This window comes from Panicum virgatum, chromosome 2N (genome assembly GCF_016808335.1).
Source record: "Panicum virgatum strain AP13 chromosome 2N, P.virgatum_v5, whole genome shotgun sequence".
Taxonomy (NCBI): Eukaryota; Viridiplantae; Streptophyta; class Magnoliopsida; order Poales; family Poaceae; genus Panicum; species Panicum virgatum.
In genome coordinates this window covers 25672539-25698112 of record NC_053146.1, presented here as the reverse complement: position 1 = coordinate 25698112, position 25574 = coordinate 25672539, and the positions used below count along the sequence as shown (strand labels likewise).

Genomic DNA, 25574 nt, shown 5'->3' with positions numbered 1-25574 from the left:
AGATGCAAACGGCCGAGTCGTCAAGTAGTCCGTAGAGTTGGCACCCTCTCCATCGAGTTCACCCCTCTATCCATGATCAAATCTAAAGATAATTGTCCTAATTGCTTACTTCGGGCACCAATGCCTCCTTGGACATTGCTAGGTAACTCGGACCTATAGCTCTATGATGTACCCGGACGTGGAGGATTATGAAGGATGGACAAGGCTATCACCATTGGCTGTCACCACCTGCCGCCTATCTCTGCAAACCATGAGGCACATAACAAATAACAGCAATCTCGGCCCTAGTTTAAACACCACGTCTACAATATTGACTACTACTCTAGCCTTGGCCAAGAATATCCTTCTTAATTTATCCATAGTCTTAGACTAGAGCATCCACTAAATTAGTAAACAATGAACCCGCAAGCAACTAAAGACAAAACTTAGTCAAATAAGAAACTTAAAGCACATAAAGAAATTATGGACATTCACTTTGATTAGAAAGCATCCGTTGAGGTACAAATTTGAAGAAGAGTGATGATAGACTCGGGACTTGCCCGAACTACCCCTTACTCTCTCCTTATTTTCTAAGCACGGGCAACACTAAACCTTTGGAATTGAGCTTTTGATCTTCTTGTGTGTTGTCTCTTGAATGAGAGTCCCTCCCTTGTATTTATAGCATTCACTAGATCAATAACTACCACTCAAACCGCCACAACCGATGTTAGGACAATGTTGGGAGGCAAGACGTGGAGGCCAGGGGCGAGGGGTGCCTGAGGTAGTTCGCCTGACACCCCCCCCCCCCCCACCACCTCAGCCACCACGCTTTAGCACGGTGGCTATTAGGCGAGCCCCTAGGTTGGGTAAGAGTGCTTGGCTCGTTTCTATGTTGGTTTAGTCTAGTTTGTGGACCTTTGGATCCACGTGCTTGCCTTTGATTGGTGGTGGCAAAGCTAGAGTAAAATGGATGGAGGTGCGACAAGGCTATTGCTAGGCTACCAAACCTATGGGGTGTAGAATACTGTTGGTGTTTCATCTCTTTTGTTTTTTATGCAGGCTTTGACGGCCGAAATTGATATTTACCGATCATCAACAAGTAACATTTTTTCATCTAACTATGGCAAGATTTTCATTCTGCTCTCGAAATGCATTAGATAAAATTGGATATTCCAAGAACTTGTTCATAGACCAAGGAGATTTTTCAGCAGCTGTACAGGTGCACTATAGAAACGAGTCAAGCTCCCTTGAATTTGCTGAATCTCTACTGTGGTCTTTGCAAAATGAGCAAGCCCAATTTTAGTCAAGTGTGGGATCATACAATAGATGCAATGTATATACTCTTTAGATCATTGGGTCAACCTAAAAGTTGATAAAATGAACTAGAAATGGCATTGTACGTAAATAATTTGGAAGAGGAAATAAACTAAAGTAGCATGCCATCATAATTAATTAGCTCACCCAAAAACACTGCTAGGCAGCCAGTTGTATCCTTGTAACAAGAGTGGTTAGACGTCTGTACCGACAGTTTTTACATATTTGAGTTGGAATATAACCAGAGCGGCACTGTTCTTCTGAATTAATCTTTTCTTGTATAGAAAACAGGCTGTCCAAGAATGCTAAATAGCTAGAGCCTAATTTGTTCTCAGTTCAATGATACTCGTAACCCGTATTCGAAAGAATACTATGTGCGGTACCAGGGAGTCATTCCTGTAATCCAGTTGCTCCGGAAAGCAGTAAAGGCAAATTGTCGGCAAAAGGCCCATACATAACATACTCCGTACCTTTTTCTTTTCATTTTACCCTGTACCTTTACCCCTTCTTCCAGCTGAACAAATGTTCAATGAGTCAATTAGATCAAACACGATTTTACGCATCAATATACACAACCGATGTTTACCAAGATATATAAGTTGCAAATAATGTACATGCCAGAGACAGACTAGTAAGATTACTTGTTTCCCAGACCATCTTTCATCACATAACTGTAAAAAGAATCATGATAACATGGCTCCCTGGATATCGCAGAATGTCTTCAGAAATTTGACGAGGTAAGCACAGCTCAGTTCCACAATCCAGATGCTATCTTGTGGACTTCAGGATTCAGCAGCACTGGGTTGAAAGCAGCACAGCCATTTCTTCTGCAAACAAATACGGATTATTAGGAAGAAAATATATGGGGCCTTAATGATGTTCTTTTTGTCTGACAGGTATATAAGTTCCTGATCTGACGTCACTAACAATTATATTCTGCGCGTCTTTCCGCTTACAAATTAAACCAAGTAGCCAAAGCACTCATTTCATCAAATATTTTACACATACTAGTACCTGAAACTGTCCTTCAATATACATGCATTAAAATTATCATATCAACCAAGTATACCTAGCCATGCATCCATGGCACGTCTATAACTACTAATAACAAATCACAAATGACACCAGAAAAGGTTCTAACTGACAGATCAAAATTTTGTTCTGTGCAGAGGACATAGCGTGCTTGTTTGACCAATTTGAACAAAGAGCTGATTTGCTGAAATGTAAGTACATTAATAGAGCCTTGTAAGTGGAAAGGAGGGACCACAGTACATTTTAGCCCCACCAAAGCTCTGCCAGTGGCTTTTTCATTAGTACTACTATGTACATACTACATAGACAGGTTGTGCCACAGTTTTCCAGTGGCAGAGCTTTCAGCAAGCCAGGGGGGTATGCACCCCAACACAAATGCTAACAATCTAGACAAATTACAGTGGCAGCATGTTTTTTTCGCAATACACTCTCGAGGCTGGCCCATACAATTATATGCTAAGCTTCATCACTGCACACAGTCACACATCATCAGCAGCAATACACAGAACATGCATATACAAATGTGAAGCACCAGGGGCGGATCCACCAATATGGCTTGGCATGACAACCGCCATTCCTGGACATCGGTGAGCAGAACTGCTCTCCCCAGCTATCATGGCAACACTGCAACGCAGAAGCCCAACAAAATACAAATCTGCTGCAGCTACGCACGTACCTATGGGTCGTAGCCCGGTCTACTACCAGCTTGAAGAATACTAGAATAGCCCATGTACTCCTATCCCCAATCAGGATTCAATGATCAAAGGTGGCAGAGTGGAAAGCGATGTGAGTACCAATGGGAAGGGAAGAGAGGATCAGAGCTTAAGAATTCAATAGAGGCAGAGTGGAATGGGTGCTTGCACCACGGCTGCGCTCCATCTCGACAACAGCAGGGAGGACCAGGGAGCCAAGAGAGCGCACCATGCGACCATGCCCCCAAGGGCAAGCTTCTGAGGCCAGCCAAGATGGAGGAAAACATGAAAGGTGTAGATTGGATCCATTGGGATTGGAATCGGATAACTACTTGTAGAATAGAATGTCTTCTGTAATTTCTAACTGCAAATTAATCGTATGCACGTGTACTCATGTTTGATTATTTTAGATGCAGTCATGTTTTATTTGATCATTGATAGTTGTGGCCTGTGGGCTAGAAGATATACAATAGCACAATTTCGGATTATAGTGCCAATGAAAGCGAAACTGCTGGCTCAGCTGCCTCCACAAGAGCAAAATGATGGACACACTAGGGCTCTTGATCTAGAAGCTCAAGCTAAAGCTGCTGAACAGAACAATTGTTTTTCAGTTTAAGATTGTTCTTTCTGATATTTAAAAATCATCCCAGTTTTATCCTGAATGTTTTTTTTCTCGAACAATTGTTATTGGTCTTCAATGTTATAACTTTATCTGGTCACTCGCAGTATACTATAACTTATACATAGTACTAGTGGCAGTTCCGCCATAGTTGGATTTGAATCCCGGATCTGCCACTGTGAAGCACACCACCTATAAACACAAAAAGGATTGCAAAGGCAAAGCCAGGACATAAATAGAATTACACAGACCAAGGTTTGATGCCTCTCAAACCTAGAATTACTATCGTGTGCATAAGGGTGCACACCAGAATTTGAATTCTAGTAATGGGTGAAGTGTAACCCCAACACCCCACCCCCACATGAGGTGGTACCCCTGTATTACAAATCAACTGTGCTCCCAAAACCATGAAAGGTAATGGAGACATGGGTTTAATAATGATGGAACAGAAGCCTGGAATGCGTGGAAAAAAACACAGATCGTTGTGTACAAACCGATAAAATTTGTTGACTACTAATATTTCTGGTAGATCATTCATGCTCAGAAATGAATTCAAACGAATTTTCTTTCCTAAAGATGTTATCATAATTGGACAGGGTGGTGTTGACTATGACTAGTAAATATGTCAAAGCATTTTAGTTGGCAATGCCAAGTTATGCTACGCCACCACAGACTATTATAAGAACTATGGTCTATGGAAGAGTCACAAACTGAGGGAAAAAAGGAACCGTGAAGTAAGGTAGGTTCTTACTGTATTGCCTACCTTGGGAGCATTGAAGCCTTGCCCAGATGATTGCTGTTCACTTTTCACTTGCTCATCTTGACCCTGTGAATTTCCTCCAGTCTTCTTCTCATCTCTAGCTTTGTTAAATATTACAGTAAATCCCTCAGCTGAAGCAGGGTCGTTGACATCCCACTCCCCAAACTTAGGCAGGGGGCTTCCTTTTTCCTATTTGATTTGGAGCATCTCTTATCATATGTCAATATAGTAGTCAGTGCTAAATGCAGGTCCATACGGACAAAAAGACATAGGCATCAATATATCTCGCTGACCAAACTAATTAGCAAATGTAAACTTGAAGAACACAACATAACCTGGAAAGTGATTGACAGTAGTTACCCGTGCCAACAATAATAGTCAGTAGCAAAGTGCTTTGTTTCCACAATTAGAATTTAGATTCAACCAAACACATAAATAAACCCATATAATTTTTTCTGCGAAAAGAAATGCATTATCCTAAAAGGACAAAAGGTTAACTGCAGTAAAACAATAAAGCATCCTTGCACATGGCAGACCATTCTAGTATGGACATAAGCAGTACTGTATTGGTGATAAATGAAACCTACTTTAGGTTGCTAGGTTGAAGCAAGAAGCAAACTAAATGCACAGCCTGCAGTACTACCAGGAATGACAAGCCCAAACCCCTGTTTTAAAAAATGTTTTAAAACTACGTTTAATCTTGATTAAACTCTAAACTTTGGCCTAACGTTGCGTTTAATCACAGTGTCGTTTAATCACAAAAGGCGTCACAAAAATCTCTAAACCATAGGCTAGCGTTCACCTAGCGTCTAGCGTTTTTTAAAACCTTGGCCCAAACAAGCTTAAATTTGCAGAAATCCACAACCTCTGCATACCAAGCCATTACATATATATTAACCAACAATTCCCTGGCAGCACCACAAGTGGCAAGGAGACACATTAGGAAAGACATTGGCCCCACTACTCTGTGCCTTTAATCCCAAACTGCAATTACATTTTCAAAATCGTCCAAGTCACCTAGAGACAGTGGGACTCAGCTATCCGCGCAGCCAACTAATTCTTTAGAGGCATGGCTGGTCCGGTCCTGCATCAAGTATGAATACAGAGAAGGATACCTCGATCCATAGAAAACGTAGCTGCATCATGCCGTCCCGAATGCTTGGGTGGGTGGGGGTGGGTGTGGGGGGGGGGGGGTGAGGGGGCAACAAAACAAAATGGTTGCACCAACGTTACAACTCCTGTGCCGCATGAAGCATCGATACAAAATCGGGTCAGCTCAATCGCTCGCTACCACACCTAGGTCCGAATAGAATGGCAGTACTAACAATTCCTAATCCCAACGAACGAAAACCTAGCTCGCCACTCCGCAACCACCGATAACTCCCAACCATCGCACGGCCCATCCAACAGCAGATCGAGATTCAAGAACCAGGTCCCCACAAGAAGCTGGAAGCAACACGGATTGGAGCAGCCACGCACGGAGCAAGACCAAAGGGAGAACTGCGGGACTGGGGGTGAGGGGAGTGGAGGAGGAAGACTCACCGCCATGGGGATGCTTGTTCGACCACGGCGACCGAGCGGAGCAGAGGAGGCGCCGACGACCAAGAAAAGAGACGGGGAACAGGAGAGGGGACCGGAGGGGTTTGGTTTGATTAGTGGAGAGAGGGGGGAGGGGATTCTTGGTTGATTGATTTTAAGAGCGAGTGAGGGGTTGATTGATTTGGTTGTGGCGGAGCTGCGGCAGCGGCTGTTGGGCTGTTGGCGTCAGTTTCTTGCATTCGTTCCAGTTGCAGTGCATGTCAACTGGTTGGCTGCCTCCCTGTCAGCACCGCAGAATTCCTCATCCGACGACTTCCACGGATTCTCCGCGGCAGGCAACCCGGCCTGTGGGCCCAAACAAGGAAATATCCTGCAACCTGGGGATAAGATGGAAAATAAGAGGATTTGTGGATATGTTTTGGCTTGACGGTCCTTAAGTACTAATTTTAGATGGTAAAAATCTACTTAAATACTAGTGTTTATAAATATTTATATACAAATCAATTAAGAGAGAAAACACACCTTAAGAGCATAGAAACACATTCCTCAATCCAAAGCAAAAGACGCAGAGCGCGCCATTCAGCATCACATGTATCACTAGGCCCACCGAAGCAAGTTTGGTAAAAAAAAACAGCAGGGAAGCATGCATAACCAATCTTAGACCTCACCTAGCGGTCACTCAGCCAAAGATAAACCAGTTCTGAGCCAGAACCCGATTGGCTGGCACAACCGACCTTGGGCTTTGACATGGCGCCTCCTCGTTGGTTCCCAACGATGGTTTCAAGTAATTCTACTGCTACACCCGGCCATGCACCCTCATGGCTCCCTCTTACAAATAGTAGAGGGATGATCCACTTGAGAACACACCACCAAGAGCAACAATTAGCCATCTCTTGACTTTAGAGCTGCCATGCAAAGGTTAGACATAGAGGTATTCTCCAATTTGTACCTCTACGAGAGTGAGAGGTAGTTCGGGAGAGGTGCCAGGTGTCGGCACTCATCTTCTAGCTTGTACATCTATGGATATTGTTACATTCTTCGAGTTTAAGTAAGCATTCTTCGTGGTTCATATCTCTAGTATTTTACTTGGTATAGTAGATGCTAGTAGTACTTGTAGTTGAGGAAGATCAGTTCTCTTACTCGCGGCTTCGTCGCTCTGTATTTATACAGAGTGTTGTACTTTGCTATAGGTCGACATATGTTGTTAGACTGCAATAGTAACTAATAGCATAGACGTTATGTCTAGGCTAGCGGCTATCTTTCGTTTGCCTTATAACTCACGATTTGTTAGAGTTAGAACGTAGGTGGTGACAACTCTATTGGTTCTTTGTAATCCTCCATATTCGGATATAGTGTAGAGCCGTTGGCCGGAGTCATCTGTCAAACTAGGTGTAATATCCCGGATTTATCCAAATGTTAAAAAGTTGAAAAAGTGAATTTCATAAAAACAAATCAGGTGTAACATCCTGGATTTATCCGAAATGTTAAAAAGTCGAAAAATGTGAATTTCAAAACTTTTGTGGTAATGTTGTGATTAGATGCACTTAAGTGTAAATTCTGCCTTTCGAAAATTTCAATTAATTAAAAATTGTGAAATAAATTAAGGATCATCAAAATACTAGTGTAAAATATTTAGAGTTATTTGAATTTTATTGGATCTATCTTGTTTATTCGAATCCAAATTGGATTTATTTTAATTGCTTGAAATTGTGTGGACAATAAATTTGAAGTGTGCCCTTTAAATTTATTTTCAAAATGCTAACTCAGTCTGCTAACTATACCCGCATACTAGCCTGACGACTCGTTAACTCATCGACCTTCTTAATCTCGAGCGCTCTCTGGAATCATGCATAAATTATGATCCTATTTTTCACCTCTTCGGATTAATCTGTTGCTAATTAATCCGCTACCCAAAAATTGTCTAATTTATGTGTATCAAAATCTCCATGGGTTGAATTGAATTATGACATTATTTTTCTTGGCCATTCGAATTGAATTAATTTTATTGATTCAATCCCGAGAAATAGTCCAATTCATATGTATCTAGTTTGACGAAATAAATTACTATCAATTTATTTTGTGGACTAATTATTTTGGTCCAAATCTAAGCCCATCTAAAAAACCCTACTAAATCTAATCTAACCTTAATCACTCTCCATAAATACCTTCACTTTCCTCACCCTCTCTCCACTTCTCCTGTCCTACAGCCGCCACCTCTCTCTTGCTCTCTCCTTCTACCACGGCAAGGCACACAGCTCTTCTCCCTCTGTTTTTCTTCTTGCACCCGAAGCAACCAGAGAAAGTGCTCCACCGATCTCCCTTCCTCCTTTCTTTATCCCATCCACGGCGAGCACAAGAGCTCTGTCTCCACTTGATCTCCCTCCCTTGATTTGTTTTATTGTTTATCGCAAGAACCAGCAGCTCCCTCCCCTTCTTTTTGCCCAATCCGATGTAACTCCATTCCACTCTCCTCTCTGATTTCTTTCCCTTCTCTGATTTCTGCAACTCGAGCTCAGCAGGGGGCCGCTAATTTACGGTTGCCCGTATATTCGGCTCCATACAGTTGACAGCAGCACACACACTGTACGTCAAATGGCTTGATCGTTGGGGTCATTGCCGAAGCAGAACAGAACAGGCCGCGGGATCATTGCTCCATCCGGCTAATTCCTTTCCATATCCACCTCATGTGTTCGGTCCGCTGTTGCTAGAGTTCCTTACCTCACATTATCTCGTCTCCCTCCCCGCTCAATCAAAACAATCTACGGTAACATATTTGTATATTATAAAAAGACCTAAATTATACAATTAAAAAAATTACCAAACTCATACAAACAATTATGAATAAAAACTTTGAGAAAAAATTGAAAGAAAAATCTCTTAATAGAAATATTCCATAAAAAATTGGATCAATAAATTTTAAAAATAAAAGCCAAGGTGCAAAATTTTTGTACAAGCAAAAAATTTAGGAGCCAAAAAACTCCAAACAAAAAATATTTGGAAGCACAAAAAGCTTAAGAACAAATTTTAGGAATAAAATTTTTAGAAGAAAAAAATTTGAAAGCAAAGAAACATAAAGATCAAATTTGGGAGACAAAGATTTTTTTAAAAACTTTTGGAGAAAGAAATCAGAATTAAAAAATTTTGAAACAAAACTTAGTACCTAGTTTAGAGGTAGAAAAATAAATTTCAAAAACTGAAAAAAAAAAGACCGGCGCGTGGGGGAGGTGGAGCAGTACTGCGGCACGGGCGTGGTGGGTGTCAAAAAAAAAAGGAACCAGGGGTTGCGTTTCCGTTAATTAAAAGAAAAAAAAGGAAGTGGACGGTCGGTCAAATCGACCGCGAGTAAGAGCCTGTTTAGTTTCCAAACCCAAAATTTTTTGGGTGTCACGTCGATCTTTGACCGGATGTCGGTAGGGCTTTTCGAACACTAATCAAAAAACTAATTTCGGAAGTCACTTGGAAACCGCGAGACAAATGTTTTGAGGCCTTTGACCGCATCATTAGCACATGTGGGATTACTGTAGCACTTATGGCTAATCATGCACTAATTAGTCTCAAAAGATTCGTCTCGTCGTGTACATCTAAACTGTGTAATTAGTTTTATTATTTAATTACATTTAGTGCTTCGTACATGTGTTTAAAGGGGAGGTGAAAATTTTTGGGTGAAAATTTTTGGGAACTAAACGGGCCCTAAACTTCCGTCCAGATGACTGTAAATTCAATATCGGGGCTCAGGAGCCACAAAATCAAACGCCCTCCGAGATCCACCAGCAACTTCCCCTTCCTTGCCGAGTGAACCAGCAGCAAGCCGCTGTTTTCCTCCCTCTCCACCCAAATCCAACCTGCAACGCACAGAGCAAGCAGCAGCACCTTGCACTCCCCTACAATGGGCTAGCACCCCGGCGACCCGAAGCTAATACCTTAGACGCCAGCGCGATGTTCGATGAGAGTCCAGCCTTGTCTCTGTCTGCCGCCGCGAGCAAGCCCCGGGGGAGCAGCGCCACCGTCGGGGCTTCGCCGTCAAGCTGGTGCCCGTACTACATCGACGTAGCTGTGGGGCCTGCACTGCGCCAACCCACCAGCGCCTTGCAACTTGCGACCTTCGGCCTCGAGCTGTCCGCCGACGACGGAGCTGCGAATGTTGTTGGCTCATGGCTCCGGCCGGTGCGCGGTTGTCACGCGACCCGAACTAGACGAGAGCACGGCCGGGGGCACGCCGGAGAAAACCATGGACGATGGTGGTGATGGTGCTAGCTAGCAACGCGAGCGGCGGAGTTGACCAGACCGCGAAACCTATATCGGAGAGAGGAAAGAGGCGTATCTCTTGTTATTTGGGTAACCCAATGACCCACTTTGTAAACCAGTTATTGCACAATATTATTTTTGGGTTATCTCTATAGTGTTTTTACCCTACTAATTACGGATTGGGTTTTGGGTCACTGGGTTGACCCAAGAAATCCTGCATCATGAGTCTCAGTTCACAAGCCTTTCGAAATAAGGGATCGAGGTTGCGAAGTCTTTCAAAACACAGATTTTCCTCCATTTTCCGAGTTTCTCAATATTTTGGCAATTCTTTTCCTTCCCCGGCCCTACTGAAAAGACAAAACTACTCTTACCATATGAGTTGTTGGATCAAATCGATTGGAGTCTCCGTTCTTTCCCGTTCTTCAGATCCTCCGCACAGCGCCCGTCTTCCTCCCTCGGTCCCTCCCGGGCTCCCGGCCCAGCGCCCTCGTCTCACTCCCGGCCGGCGCCCGCCCAGCCTCTGCTCTCCGTCCATCGGCGGCGCCCACCCAGCCCCTCCTCTCCGGCCACCGGCGACGCACGCCCAGACCCACCCAGAGCCGGCGAGGAGCAGCAGCAGCAGCGAAGCAGGCAGGGCCACCCTCTGCTGCGTGGAAGTGGCGTCGCAGTGTGGAAGGGCCGGCACGCCCACAGCTTCTCCCCGACGCAGATGACCGCGCTCACCGCCCTTTGCCGCACGCTGGTGCCACCCCTATTGGCGGCGGAGCGGGCGGACGCCGCATGCCGCATGCCGCGGCCGCGGCGAGGAGGCGGCCGAGGTGTTCCTCCGCGCCTTGGCCACCGACGCCCCGGTCCCCGGCGAGGTGGCGCAGTTTATGGCGCGGGTGTGCCTGCCTGAGGCCTGGGCACTAGGCGCGGTTCTGTGGCTCCTGGGCACAGGCGTTGCCTACCTGTGGCACTGGCGCTGGTGCGTGCTTGCCCGTTCGATGAGCTGCCCGTAGAGCACCGGGAGGCCGCGCTCTGGTGGTGGAGCCGGCAGACGCTGCTCTTGCAGCTACACCACTCGCTCCATGCCTCCATCCATAATTCCATATACACTACTGCTACTCTGTAGCAATAATCTAAGGATTTTTTTTTTCACTTTTCCCGTGAGGTGCTCAGCGGGTAGGGAGGGGAGCGGTGCTGCACGGATCTAGGCAGGCACCGCCGGTGGCCGGAGAGGAGGGGGAGCGAGATGAGGGCGCTGGGCTGGGAGGGAGGAAGAACGGGCGCTGTGCGGAGCACCGGACGAACGGAACGGGGACATCTGATCCAGCTCCTCACATGGCAAGGGTAGTTTTGTTTTTTTAGTAGGGCTGGAGAAGGAAAAGAATTACCAAAATGTTGAGAAACTCAAAAAATAGAGGAAAACTCCTGTTTTGAAACACTTGGCAGTCCCGATCCCTTATTTCGAAAGGCCTGCGAACTAAGACCTGTTGATGCAAGATTGGTCAACACACAAGCGTTAGAACGCGCGGATCGCAATGATCAGATCACCAGCGATGAACTCCGACGACCGGTCAGATCGGTTGCGCCAACCGGTCAAACCGGTTGCGCCAACCGATCAGACCGGTTGGGTGCAGACTGCACAGCGAAGACCTAGAACCTCAAGCTCGGGAGGGACCCCGTTGGAGCTCGAAGATCTAGGGTTGTCTTGGAGTCGGTAGACCACCCAAGACGCCCTTGAATGCCGTAGAGACGAGCAAAGAACAGCACGAGGTTGGAAAAGCTAGGGTTTGGAGAAAAATAGGAAAAGTGTAAATTGATTGATTCGATTGGGTAGAAGGACCTCAATTGGCCGTGGTCTCTATATTTATAGGTCGGGGAAGTCGTACCCCTTCCAAATTGAGTTACAAACAGATTCCAAATTACAATCCCTAACTCTACTCGGACTGCAGGCCCAGAACGGTCTGACCGGTCGGCCCAACCAGTCAGACCGGGAGGCCTTCGGCATTGCTAATTTTGGCTGCCAACATATGCCCTGCTGCTTTTTAGTGAGCTTTGCAAACTAAAGAGCGAGTACCAGAAACTAGCCTAGTTACATAGATTTGCATAGAAAGTACAAAACTAAAAATAATGCCAAGGACGAAACTCTATACCGGCCGTCGTCGTCTTCAAGCGTCTTGCCACATACTAGGGTAGTATTTCTTCAAGTATCTTCCATTAAGTGCTCGTGGAAGATGCTCTCCTTGCATCGTCTCTACCATATAAGAATTCCCGAAGATAACCTTGACGATCTTGTACGGTCCTTCCCAACTTGGCGACCACTTGCCGAACTTATTGCTCTTTGTCCCAAGAGTCAATATAGTCTTCCAAACCAGCTCACCAACCTGAAAAGATTTTGCTTTTACTTTCTTGTTGTAATCTCTAGCCGCCCGAAGCTTGTCCTTCTCAATTTCCTTCAAAGCTTGCATCCGCTTGTCGCTTACTTCATCAATATTGTCCATCATCAAGTCATAGTAATCAACAACAGAAAGGTCGTTTTGTTTAGACAATCTATAAGCGTCCAGATTCACCTCAACAGGCAAAACGGCCTCTTGACCATAAACAAGCTCAAAAGGAGTAACTTTAGTAGCACCATGTTTAGATATATGATGAGCCCACAATGCTTCAGACAGAACCTCGTGCCACCTCCTGGGATTTTCCTCTATCTTCTTCTTGATGAGCTTTATCAAGATTTTATTACTAGACTCGGCCTGACCATTGGCCTGAGCATAATATGGAGAGGAATTGAGTATCTTAATCTTATATGATTTGGCAAAATCACGTACCTCCTTTGAAATAAAAGATGAACCTTGATCCGTTGTCAAAGTTTGAGGAATATCGAATCTATGAATAATATGCTCTGTAATAAACTCAATTACCTCCCGGTGTCATATTCTTCAAAGGAATCGCTTCAGTCCACTTAGTAAAGTAATCCGTAGCAACCAACACGAAGCGATGTCCCTTTGAAGAAGGGGGATTAATCTGACCAATGAAATCCAACCCCCAACCTCTGAATGGCCATGGCTTGATAATAGGATGTAATAACGTAGCAGACACTAACTGAACATTACCGAATCGCTGATATTCTTCACACCCTTTATAGTATCTAAAACAATCCGCCATCATAGTTGGTCAATAAAAATCGGCTCTCCTAAGTAACGACTTAATTTTAGGAGCCGATTGATGTGTACCACAGATGCCTTCATGAACTTCCCCCATAGCAACACGGGCCTGATCAGAATCTAAGCACTTGAGAAGAACATCTTCGGCAGTCCGACGATAAAGCTTATCATCGATCAAAATGTATTTAAATGCCAAACGCCGAATATTCCTCTACGCACCATGACCAGGGTTCTTCCAATATGTCACAATAGGCACCCTCCAGTCAGGAACCTCGACCTTCCCTTTGGATATGGAAGAATCGGCCGACTCGCTGTTTTCAGTAGAGCGACCGGTCAGACCGGTCTCTGGACTGGTCAGACCGGTCTGGGCGGTCAGACCAGTTGGGGCATCCGGTCTGACCGGTTCGTCCAGAACCAGTAACTCGGCTGTTGCTCGCATCGGCTTTCTCACGTTAAAATATTTTTTAGTAATATTATAGCCAGACGCTTGCTGAGGCAGAGCATTCGCCTTCTGATTACTATCTCTTGGAATATGTCGGATTACAAATTCATCAAAGCAAGAGATAATATCAAGGCATCTATCAAGATATGCATTTAAAGAACCGTTGTAACATTGGCATACCTTGGATACTTGCTGCACCACTAGAAGTGAATCACCATAAGCTTCTACATGTTTAACGCACATGGATTCCAAGAATTCCAAGCCAAGTAGAAGTGCTTCATATCCAACTTGGTTTTGCATGCGCTCTTCCTCCCATTGATTTGAGAACTCCAAAATAGTACCATTCGGCGAAATTAGAACGACACCAATCCCTTGTCCATCATCACAAGCCGATCCATCAAAGAATAACTTCCATGGTGTACAAGTAATATAGCTGACTTCCAAATTATGCTCATCACTAATCCGATGTTCAACAATGAAATCCGCTACAATTTGGCCCTTAATAGCTCTTAAAGATTCATAGGCCAAATCATATTCAATAAGCGCATAAGCTCACTTTCCGATTCTTCCACTCAAAATCGGCTTTTGTAGCATATGCTTAATAACATCGGCTTGACAAGTAACTATACAAGTACTTGATAAAAGATAATGTCTCAACTTGGTACAAGAATAATATAATGATAAGCATAACTTCTCAATAAATGTATACCTTGTTTCCGCATCAACAAGTCGTCGGACAACATATGTGATAACATACTCTTTTCCTTCGGTTTCTTGTGTTAAAACAGCAACAATTACTTTGTCTTCCGCAGCTACATAAAGCCTAAAAGGAATACCTCTCTTAGGCGCCTTGAGAACCAGTGGTGAAGACAAATATTTTTTGATCTTCTCAAAAGCCTCTTGCTATTCTGCCCCACAAGTAAATTCATCTTCGTTCTTCAACCAAAGAATAGGAGTAAAAGCATCTATCTTCCCGGACAAATTAGTATAAACCTTCTCAAATAATTCACCTTGCCCAGAAACTTTTGCAAATCTTTCTTGCAAGGAGGAGCCTCTACTTTCTTCATGGCTTCAATTCTCTTTGGATTAATCTCTATGCCCTTCTCATGAATAATGAAGCCCAAGAACTTCCCAGCCGACACTCCAAAAGTACACTTGAGCGGATTCATCTTCAAACCATACTGACGCATTCTCTCAAGAGCAAGCCTCAAATCTGCCAAATGATGGCTCAAACCGGCCGATTTGATCATAATATCATCAATATAAACTTTCAATATAATACCAATCAAGTCATGGAAGATTAAATTCATAGCTCTTTGATAAGTAGCACCAGCATTCTTTAATCCAAAAGTCATAACAATCCACTCAAATAAACCAACGAAACCAGGACATCTAAAGGCCGTTTTAGACGTATCTTCTTCGGCCATGAATATTTGATTATAACCCGCATTACGATCAAGAAAACAGATAACACGATGTCCAGAAGCTTCATTGATCAACATGTCGGCTATGGGCATAGGATATTCATCTTTAGGAGTAGCTTTATTAAGATCTCTAAAATCAATGCAAACTCTAATCTTGCCCGAATATTTCTTTTCAACGGGCACAATATTAGAGATCCACTCCGCATAACGACAAGACCGAATAAATTCAGCATCTAATAAGCGATTAATTTCTTCTTTTATTTGGTCATATATAATAGGATTAAAACGCCTAGAAGGTTGCTTATAATGTCTAAAACTGGCCTTAATCGGCAGCCGATGCTCAACCAAATCGCGACTCAAAAAGGCATCTCAGAGTATTCCCATGCAAAACAATCGACATATTCTTTTAATAACTTTATGAAATCAGCTTTACAATCATCCGATAAGTTTGCATTTACAAAAGTCGGCCTAGGAATAGAACCATCTCCAATATCTACCTTTTCTAAAGGATCAGCCGACATAAAACCTTGGCCTAACTTATCTAAGTCATCCAAGTCTTCAATAGCCTCGCACATATCGTTCGCCCCGTCCCGATAGTGCTCGATGCGCTGCTGCAGCCAGTCTGTGTTAGACCGGTCTGACCGGTCTGGTGCGCCGGTCTGACCGGTCAGAGGAAGCGGTCTGATCGGTCGGCTCTGTTTTGTCGCCCTGCTGCATCATAGGAGTAGGTGTAGCCGATTCTCCATGGGCTTTGAGATTGTAGAGACAAATCCCTCTTTGGTGCAACTGATCAAGTCATAATCGGTCAAGTCTAGGCCCGATAAACACTTGATGTTGTCATGTGCACCAACGAACTCGGAATCGGCAGTACCAATGAAGGAAGATGCATCACCATGCACAACCTCAACTTCATCGCCGATCCACTGAATAAGAAATTGGTGCAAGGAAGATGGTACACATTGATTGGCATGGATCCAATCACGTCCTAGTATGAGATTGAAGTTACCTTGCACCTCGGAGACGAAAAACGCCGTAGCAACCGTCTTGCTCCCAACGGTCAACTCCATCGAAGCAACCCCCTTAGCACCAATGGGATCATCTCCTCCAACGCCGCTGACCGTCATGTTCGTCTTGATGAGCTCTTCGTCCGTCCCACCAAGCTTCTTGTAGAGTGAATAGGGCATCAAGTTCACAATTGTCCCACTATCCACAAGCATACGAGAAACTGGCTTCCCGTTGATGTGCCCCTCACATAGAGGGCCTTCAAGTGGTTGTCCGAATCTTTGGGCTTCTTTAATATAGTTTCGCGGGGCCCAAAGTCCAGATGTGCCGTCTCCTCTTCCGAAACCGCCCAATAATCATCAGAAAAACACACAACATTGATCTCCATGCTTGTGCGTTCTGAAGAAACCTCATAATCCACCAACTCCTCATCCTCAGCCGTAGAAGGAGCTACCCCTAAAGAAGGATTCGGGCAAGATTAGAGTTTGCATTGATTTTAGAGATCTTAATAAAGCTACCCCTAAAGATGAATATCCTATGCCTATAGCTAATATGTTGATCAATGAGGCTTCTGGACATCGTGTTATCGGCTTTCTTGATGGTAATGCGGGTTATAATTAAATATTTATGGCCGAAAAAGATACGTCTAAAACGGCCTTTAGATGTCCTGCTTTCATTGGTTTATTTGAGTGGATTGTTATGACTTTTGGATTGAAGAATGCTGGTGCTACTTATCAACGAGCTATGAATTTGATCTTCCATGACTTGATTGGTATTATATTGGAAGTTTATATTGATGATATTGTGTTCAAATCGGCCGGCTTGAGTCATCATTTGGCTGATTTGAGACTTGATCTTGAGAGGATGCGTCAGTATGGATTGAAGATGAATCTGCTCAAATGTGCTTTTGGTGTATCGGCTGGGAAGTTCTTGGGCTTCATTATTCATGAAAAGGGCATAGAGATTGATTCGAAGAGAATTGAAGCCATGAAGAAAGTAGAGGCTCCTGCTTGCAAGAAAGACTTGCAAAAGTTTATGGGCAAGGTGAATTATTTGAGAAGGTTTATACTAATTTGTCCGGGAAGATAGATGCTTTTACTCCTATTCTTTGGTTGAAGAACGAAGCTGAATTTACTTGTGGGGCAGAATAGCAAGAGGCTTTTGAGAAGATCAAAAAATATTTATCTTCACCACTAGTTCTCAAGGCGCCTAAGAGAGGTATTCCTTTTAGGCTTTATGTAGCTGCGGAAGACAAAGTAATTGTTGCTGTTTTAACACAAGAAACCGAAGGAAAGGAGTATGTTATCACATATGTTGTCCGACGACTTGTTGATGCGGAAACAAGGTATACATTTATTGAGAAGTTATGCTTATCATTATATTATTCTTATACCAAGTTGAGACATTATCTTTTATCAAGTACTTGTATAGTTACTTGTCAAGCCGATGTTATTAAGCATATGCTACAAAAGCCGATTTTGAGTGGAAGAATCGGAAAGTGGGCTTATGCGCTTATTGAATATGATTTGGCCTATGAATCTTTAAGAGCTATTAAGGGCCAAATTGTAGCGGATTTCATTGTTGAACATCGGATTAGTGATGAGCATAATTTGGAAGTCAGCTATATTACTTGTACACCATGGAAGTTATTCTTTGATGGATCGGCTTGTGATGATGGACAAGGGATTGGTGCCGTTCTAATTTCGCCGAATGGTACTATTTTGGAGTTCTCAAATCAATGGGAGGAAGAGCGCATGCAAAACCAAGTTGGATATGAAGCACTTCTACTTGGCTTGGAATTCTTGGAATCCATGTGCGTTAAACATGTAGAAGCTTATGGTGATTCACTTCTAGTGGTGCAGCAAGTATCCAAGGTATGCCAATGTTACAACGGTTCTTTAAATGCATATCTTGATAGATGCCTTGATATTATCTCTTGCTTTGATGAATTTGTAATCCGACATATTCCAAGAGATAGTAATCAGAAGGTGAATGCTCTGCCTCAGCAAGCGTCTGGCTATAATATTACTAAAAAATATTTTAACGTGAGAAAGCCGATGCGAGCAACAGCCGAGTTATTGGTTCTGGACGAACCGGTCAGACCGGATGCCCCAACTGGTCTGACCACCCAGACCGGTCTGACCGGTCGCTCTACTGAAAACAGCGAGTCGGCCGATTCTTCCATATCCAAAGGGAAGGCCGAGGTTCCTGATTGGAGGGTGCCTATTGTGACATATTGGAAGAACCCTGGTCATGGTGCGTAGAGGAATATTCGGCGTTTGGCATTTAAATACATTTTGATCGATGATGAGCTTTATCGTCGGACCGCCGAAGATGTTCTTCTCAAGTGCTTAGATTCTGATCAGGCCCGTGTTGCTATGGGGGAAGTTCATGAAGGCATCTGTGGTACACATCAATCGGCTCCTAAAATTAAGTGGTTACTTAGGAGAGCCGATTTTTATTGACCAACTATGATGGCGGATTGTTTTAGATACTATAAAGGGTGTGAAGAATATCAGCGATTCGGTAATGTTCAGTTAGTGCCTGCTACGTTATTACATCCTATTATCAAGCCATGGCCATTCAGAGGTTGGGGGTTGGATTTCATTGGTCAGATTAATCCCCCTTCTTCAAAGGGACATCGCTTTGTGTTGGTTGCTACGGATTACTTTACTAAGTGGACTGAAGCGATTCCTTTGAAGAATATGACACACCGGGAGGTAATTGAGTTTATTACAGAGCATATTATTCATAGATTCGATATTCCTCAAACTTTGACAACGGATCAAGGTTCATCTTTTATTTCCAAGGAGGTACGTGATTTTGCCAAATCATATAAGATTAAGATACTCAATTCCTCTCCATATTATGCTCAGGCCAATGGTCAGGCCGAGTCTAGTAATAAAATCTTGATAAAGCTCATCAAGAAGAAGATAGAGGAAAATCCCAGGAGGTGGCACGAGGTTCTGTCTGAAGCATTGTGGGCTCTATATCTAAACATGGTGCTACTAAAGTTACTCCTTTTGAGCTTGTTTATGGTCAAGAGGCCGTTTTGCCTATTGAGGTGAATCTGGACGCTTATAGATTGTCTAAACAAAACGACCTTTCTGTTGTTGATTACTATGACTTGATGATGGACAATATTGATGAAGTAAGCGACAAGCGGATGCAAGCTTTGAAGGAAATTGAGAAGGACAAGCTTCGGGCGGCTAGAGATTACAACAAGAAGGTAAAAGCAAAATCTTTTCAGGTTGGTGAGCTGGTTTGGAAGACTATATTGACTCTTGGGACAAAGAGCAATAAGTTCGGCAAGTGGTCGCCAAGTTGGGAAGGACCGTACAAGATCGTCAAGGTTATCTTCGGGAATTCTTATATGGTGGAGACGATGCAAGGAGAGCATCTTCCACGAGCACTTAATGGAAGATACTTGAAGAAATACTACCCTAGTGTGTGGCAAGACGCTTGAAGACGACGACGACCGGTATAGAGTTTCGTCCTTGGCATTATTTTAAGTTTTGTACTTTCTATGCAAATCTATGTAACTAGGCTAGTTTCTGGTACTTGCTCTTTAGTTTGCAAAGCTCACTAAAAAGCAGCAGGGCATATGTTGGCAGCCAAAATTAGCAATGCCGAAGGCCTCCCGGTCTGACCGGTTGGGCCGACCGGTCAGACCGTTCTGGGCCTGCAGTCCGAGTAGAGTTAGGGATTGTAATTTGGAATCTGTTTGTAACTCAATTTGGAAGGGGTACGACTTCCCCGACCTATAAATATAGAGGCCACGGCCGATTGAGGTCCTTCTACCCAATCGAATCAATCAATTTACACTTTTCCTATTTTTCTCCAAACCCTAGCTTTTCCAACCTCGTGCTGTTCTTTGCTCGTCTCTACGGCATTCAAGGGCGTCTTGGGTGGCCTACCGACTCCAAGACAACCCTAGATCTTCGAGCTCCAATGGGGTCCCTCTCGAGCTTGAGGTTCTAGGTCTTCGCGGTGTAGTCTGCGCCCAACCAGTCTTACCGGTTGGCGCGACCGGTCTGACAGGTCGCCGGTGTTCATCACTGGTGATCTGATTGTTGCGATCCGCGCGTTCTAGCACTTGTGTGTTGACCAATCTTGCGTCAACATACTTTTTCTCCTAAATATAGAGTGAGGCCTGCGAACTTAGTCCTAAATATCAAAATTTTTCCCCTCCAACTTGATCCTGCTCGACCACACCTAGCTTGACATCGCCGTGGACAAGGAACGCCTCGACTCCGCGTGCGCAGCTTGCCGTAGTTCAAGGTGCTGCCTTTAGCTTAACCTAGCTTGCCTTGCCTCGGACCAGCCACGACAAGGGCCGATGCACCTCACATGTTTGCCTTCTAAAGTGCTTCAGCACCTTGCTTGCCTCCTCCGCCTAGTTCGAGCACACTTTCTACTATGTGCATGTACATGTTGCTGCCTTGTCCTTCTTACCCTCGTTCTTGGTGTTGCCTGCCACTACTACAATTTTTATTTTCGGAGGCGTACACTTTCAATTTTCGGAGGTGTTTTTCGAAAACGCCTCAGAGCTATAGTCACTGTAAATGGACCATTTTTGGAGGCGTTCTTGTGCACACCTCTGTTAATCAAATAAAAAAAAATAAAAAAAGACGACAAGCCCGGCGAGCCCATCATGGGCCCGGCGAGCCCATCGTGGATCCGCGGGCCGCCGGCCAAGCCCTCCACGCGCTGGCGGGGCGTGATGGCGACCTGAGCGAGAGCGGCTGCCCCCCTTGCGCCGCCCACTCACTGTCCCCGCCGCGGAGACGCCCCGCCGCACCGCCATCTCCCCGCTCCCTCCGCCGGCGGCGACGAGGTACGGCGGCGGGCGGGGCGAGCTGCTGCGGTGGCGGTCGGTGGCGGTCACGGCGGCCTCGCGGCGGCGCGTCCTCGCAGTGCTCGTTGGCGTGGCGGCCGCCCTCGGAGCTCCTCATGGAGGCGAGCCCGCGTAGCCGCGCCACGAGACCGGTGCAGGCGGCGTCGGCGGTGAGAGCACCTCGGCGCTCGGTCCTCCTCCTACTTGGCCGTGCCGCCGCTTTGGGCCGCCGCCGCCTGCTCGGCCGGGGCCGCCGCTGCCCCTGGCCCGCGTGCCGGCCGCCCGGGAGCCCGTGCGCCGCCGGTCGAGGAACTGGTGCGCCGGCCACCGCCGGGGAGGGAGCGCCCGCCGCCGTCCGCTCGTGGATCTGCGCCGCATGCGGGAGAGAGAGACGGAGAAGGAGAGAGAGTAGAGGGAGAGTCTGCGGGGGGAGGGATAGAGGGAGGGGAAGAGCGTCGCGCACCGGCGGTTAAGTGTGGGGGAGAGAGAGAGGGAGAGAGGGGGGGAGAGAAATGAGTCCAAACCCTAACCCTATATATATGTGTTTGTGTGTGTGCGCGCGCGCGCAATCGGGTTTTCTGGGCCAACGGGCTGGGCCTATTTTTTCTGAGGCGGGCTTTATAGCGTAAATGCCTCAGTTAATAGGAAATGAACGCCTCTGTTAATGTTGGGCATTAACAGAGCCATTTTCTTTTTGTGTACGCCTCAGAGGCCTTTTTCAAGTGTCTCGCAAAATCCGGAATTGTAGTAGTGTGCTATGCCGCCGCCGCCGCCGTCGCCATCGCCCACGTTTTACCCAGCACTGCACCACCGTCTCCTTGCGACGCCGCCATCGTGGCCCTGGGTTGCCAGGATGCTGCGCCGGTGCGCGTTCCCACACTGCAAAGCCAAAGGCTTTGCCTTTGGCCATGGCTGTGTTGAAACCAAACCCGCTATCGCGCCGTGCCTCGGCAACACCTAGCACCCACGCGCGCACATTCCCGTCATTGCCACACCATCACGACCTTGCCGTGGCGCAGTCGACCCGCGCCTGTGCGCGACGTTGCGCGCACTCCGCCGCGGAGCCCGTACGGGCGTATCATCGAGCACCGTGAGGCTGCATGGGAACTCGTCGCGATGTTCCGGTCCGCCAATGGCAAAGTCTGTTGTGAAAAATCGTTGACCACCCTATGTGCTGCCTAGAACCAGTCAGCCCTGAGAACCCTTTTACCTTGCCTTGTTCGTTCTTCAGCCAAGATGTACACAGATCACCTTCACGCTAGCTTGTGTTGGGCCCTGTTCTCTCCGTTCGCACTAGCTACAGCACCATACAGAATGCTAGCAAGCTCGAGACCAACTTGAAACGTGACATAGCTGGCAACGTCTAGCCCCAACTTGTTTGCGCGCTGTAGACCCCGCCTCGCCATGCCACGGATTTGGCCGAGCCGAGTGCTCGCACGTGCCCATGAGACCTGCACCGCACAAGGCCCTGCCTTGCCTCACTCGTCCCTTTCCTCACCACACCGAATCTCCAAACCATGCTGCCGCTTGAGTTCACCACTACCTGGCTCGCCTTGCTGTTGTAATGCTGCTGCCGCAGGCCTAGGATGCCAATTGCCCAGCCTTGCATGTATAACAGACAAAGGTATATCCGATGACGGGTAAGTTTTGCTGAGTATTAGTATACTCAGCCTTGCTTGTGGCACTATTTTTCAGGTACTAACTTTGAAGATATGATTGCGAGTCTTACTTGGCCGTGCACTTTACCTCTACGCTGGTCTGTCGAGTGGGATGGTCCCTCAGCGGCCGCTGACACCCCTCCCACTGAGTGATGTCTCGTACTGTCTTTATCGAGGCGTCTCTTGTTTCGCTAGATGTCATTTTTACCTCTTCCGCTGCAACAATGATACTCGAATTATTTGTGTAGTATAATACTTTGTAGTACTTCGCTACTTTCAGAACATGGTTTGTAATAAATTAACTTTCAGCTGCAAACTCTGAGATGTATGAGATGATCTGCATTGTAATCTCTGGGCTCACCTTCGTGTGGGTGTTGTCTGTGCGATCCTGTAAGCGTGGCTTAAATCGAGGCTTCACTCGAGTAACTACCGGTGAGTGCCATTTGGGGTCAGCGTTGTCTAGCAACAATGATTTGAGCACCCGGGCCCAGTTACTTTGGGTGGTTTTGCCACATTTACCTTAAAACCAAGAAGCTTGCACAGTAATTCGTTATAATGTGTTCAAAATTAGAGTGTTCTGCTCTTTTGGGCTGATTCCTAGGATGGCCCAGGGCCGACCCTTTGGATCTATTAGTGCACCACTGTGTGTATGTTCCCGTACAACACTTTCGGTACATATAGTGTCAGACCCGGGGCAGCGGGACTGCTTATAGGCATAGAATATTCTAGAGTAAGGGATAGCTCATGGATGTACCTTATCCCCTTAACTACCCGAACTAGCTGCAGTATAAAGGAAACTACCCGATTATGTTATAGTAGGACTCCAACTGTACTCGGCTAGGACTTTCCATATAACCCTGTCCCCCCGGATATATAAGGGTGGGCAGGACCCCCTCCAAACAATCATCAACACCTAACACAATACAAACAACAACATAGGACGTAGGGTATTACGCAACTAGGGAATCGAACCTGTCTAAATCTTTGTGTTCCTTGCACCATCAAGTTCCAGAGCAGTCGATCCCTACCTACAAACCTTACTGCTAAGGGTATCCCTGAGCAGGCTTGGCGGTAAACACTGACATATAGTAATTCTAAGATACTTCAATAAAATCATAATTTTTTTTCAAAAGCATCCCTATATTGTAAATATATTATGATTAGACCTTAATATTAGTATATAAAAATGAATATATCCGCATACCCTATGTATGGTTACATACCCAACGTATATACCATAGATGTTCTACTATCATCATATACTTCATATACATAGTCTTCGTTGCAACAGGCACGTGTAAGAAGTATTTTCCCTTCAACGATAATATAAGTTTAATATATTATTGTTAGTAAATTAGGGTCTATTTGAGACTATTTTTTTTGAGATTACACAATACAACTTAGACACTCATAACACATGTACACTCATCCCTATGAACGCATTTACGCAAACCCTACACTATCTTCAAAGACTGAGCCAACAAATTTTGAGAATGATGAAGTCAACACAGGCGCCTGTTGTCGATGGGAATATCTCCTACCACTAAAACCATAACACCGTTAAATCCTATAACATTCGCTTCCATGAGAAGTTGAACCTAGAACCTGAGATGCTATTGAGACTCTTGTAAACATTAGGCTACATGCCCTTTCAATATTTGAGAGCAATTCACTCCACCAAATTCAGCTCCATCAGGAAAACTCCACAATGGAGAACTTCCATTATGGGGTTGGAGCAAGGAGAGGAATTGTTTGGCTCACAGCTTTTTTCCACCTCCAGGAACATAAGTTTTTTTGTGGGAATGATCTCTCGTGCCCTTGTGATGTTTTAACATACGTTTACCACATATTTAGTGATTGTTTTTAACTTTCGGGGTAAATTTTCTTTGGGTAAGTTCCCCTCAACTTCGCTAGGTCCTTTTTTTAACAAAGATTTGGTAGCCACCAAATAAGACCCACAAATAATTCATGAACTTTGATGGATTTGGAGTTGACGGAGTTGGAGTGTTTGGGTTGGAATATTTAGAGCATAAATGAATTTAGTGAGATAAATTGGTGCCAAACAGGCACTTAGTAACTACGGTACAGAAATTTTGACTTCATGCGTCATTTCCTGACTTCTACAAATGATGAAATCAATGGCGATTCAAAAATAGTTTTTGCTGGCGGTTTGACTTTTGTGACTAGAAATTGTAGCAGATCCGCCCAAATTAAACCGGCTTAAGTGTAGCAGATATAACCACTTCTGGACCCTTCGTGCCAGCACTCACGAACAACCCTCATGTGTCCTACGCCACACGGGTAACGCATATGCAGTTTCCCATATATTCACACATACATTACCATCCACTATAGGGATGGCACCCAAACGTTCGACGCTGAATGGGCAGCGCTGCATATGTCATAATAACGTATTCACTTCCCGTACACTCGCCTTACGGGACATCCAAGGGTAGACGTGTTCCAAGGGTCACGGTCATGGCCAACCGCATGACAGGTTTACATCTCGTAACATTACCTTACGAGATGGCCGTGATCACAATCACACGGTATGAAATCCGCACTCCATATCAGGCGGCAGATAGCGACAGGCTCGTTTGAATTGAGCCTCATCACCTCCTCGTATGCTCATCATACGGGACCCGCGCACGTATGAAACATGTGGGCCATTCTAAAGGACTACCAAGAATACTTACCTTGCTTACCTTAGCGTAGGTGCGTCGTTACTGTGCAAGAAGTAAGGTTTAACAAAAAGTAAAAGCTGAAAGTGCTGGAATAAAATAGATACTTAGATGCCACCTAATTCATATAACATAATTAGGGCATACGAACTATCTATCTTATTCCTTAGCGCATCTAGCGTCAACTCTTCGAAAAAACCCGAA

General features: G+C 45.2%; 1 protein-coding gene across 1 annotated transcript; it reads right to left on the bottom strand.

Moving 5' to 3' along the window:
* Positions 1-1764: 1764 nt before the first annotated feature.
* Positions 1765-6236, bottom strand: LOC120660123 (protein NOI4-like). Its single transcript, XM_039938476.1, has 3 exons — positions 5939-6236; positions 4400-4585; positions 1765-2120 (listed from the first exon to the last, which is right to left on the bottom strand). The coding sequence occupies exons 1-3, from the start codon at positions 5942-5944 to the stop codon at positions 2076-2078; spliced, it is 237 nt and encodes a 78-aa protein (XP_039794410.1). The 5' UTR covers positions 5945-6236; the 3' UTR covers positions 1765-2075.
* Positions 6237-25574: the final 19338 nt, after the last annotated feature.

What these genes read in the sequence shown, in the direction of transcription:
- LOC120660123 (XM_039938476.1), bottom strand. An exon ending in AAGGCTTCAATGCTCCCAAG is followed by an intron (nt 2,121 to 4,399) that starts GTAGGCAATACA and finishes ATTTGTTTGCAG; the next exon opens with AAGAAATGGCTGTGCTGCTT.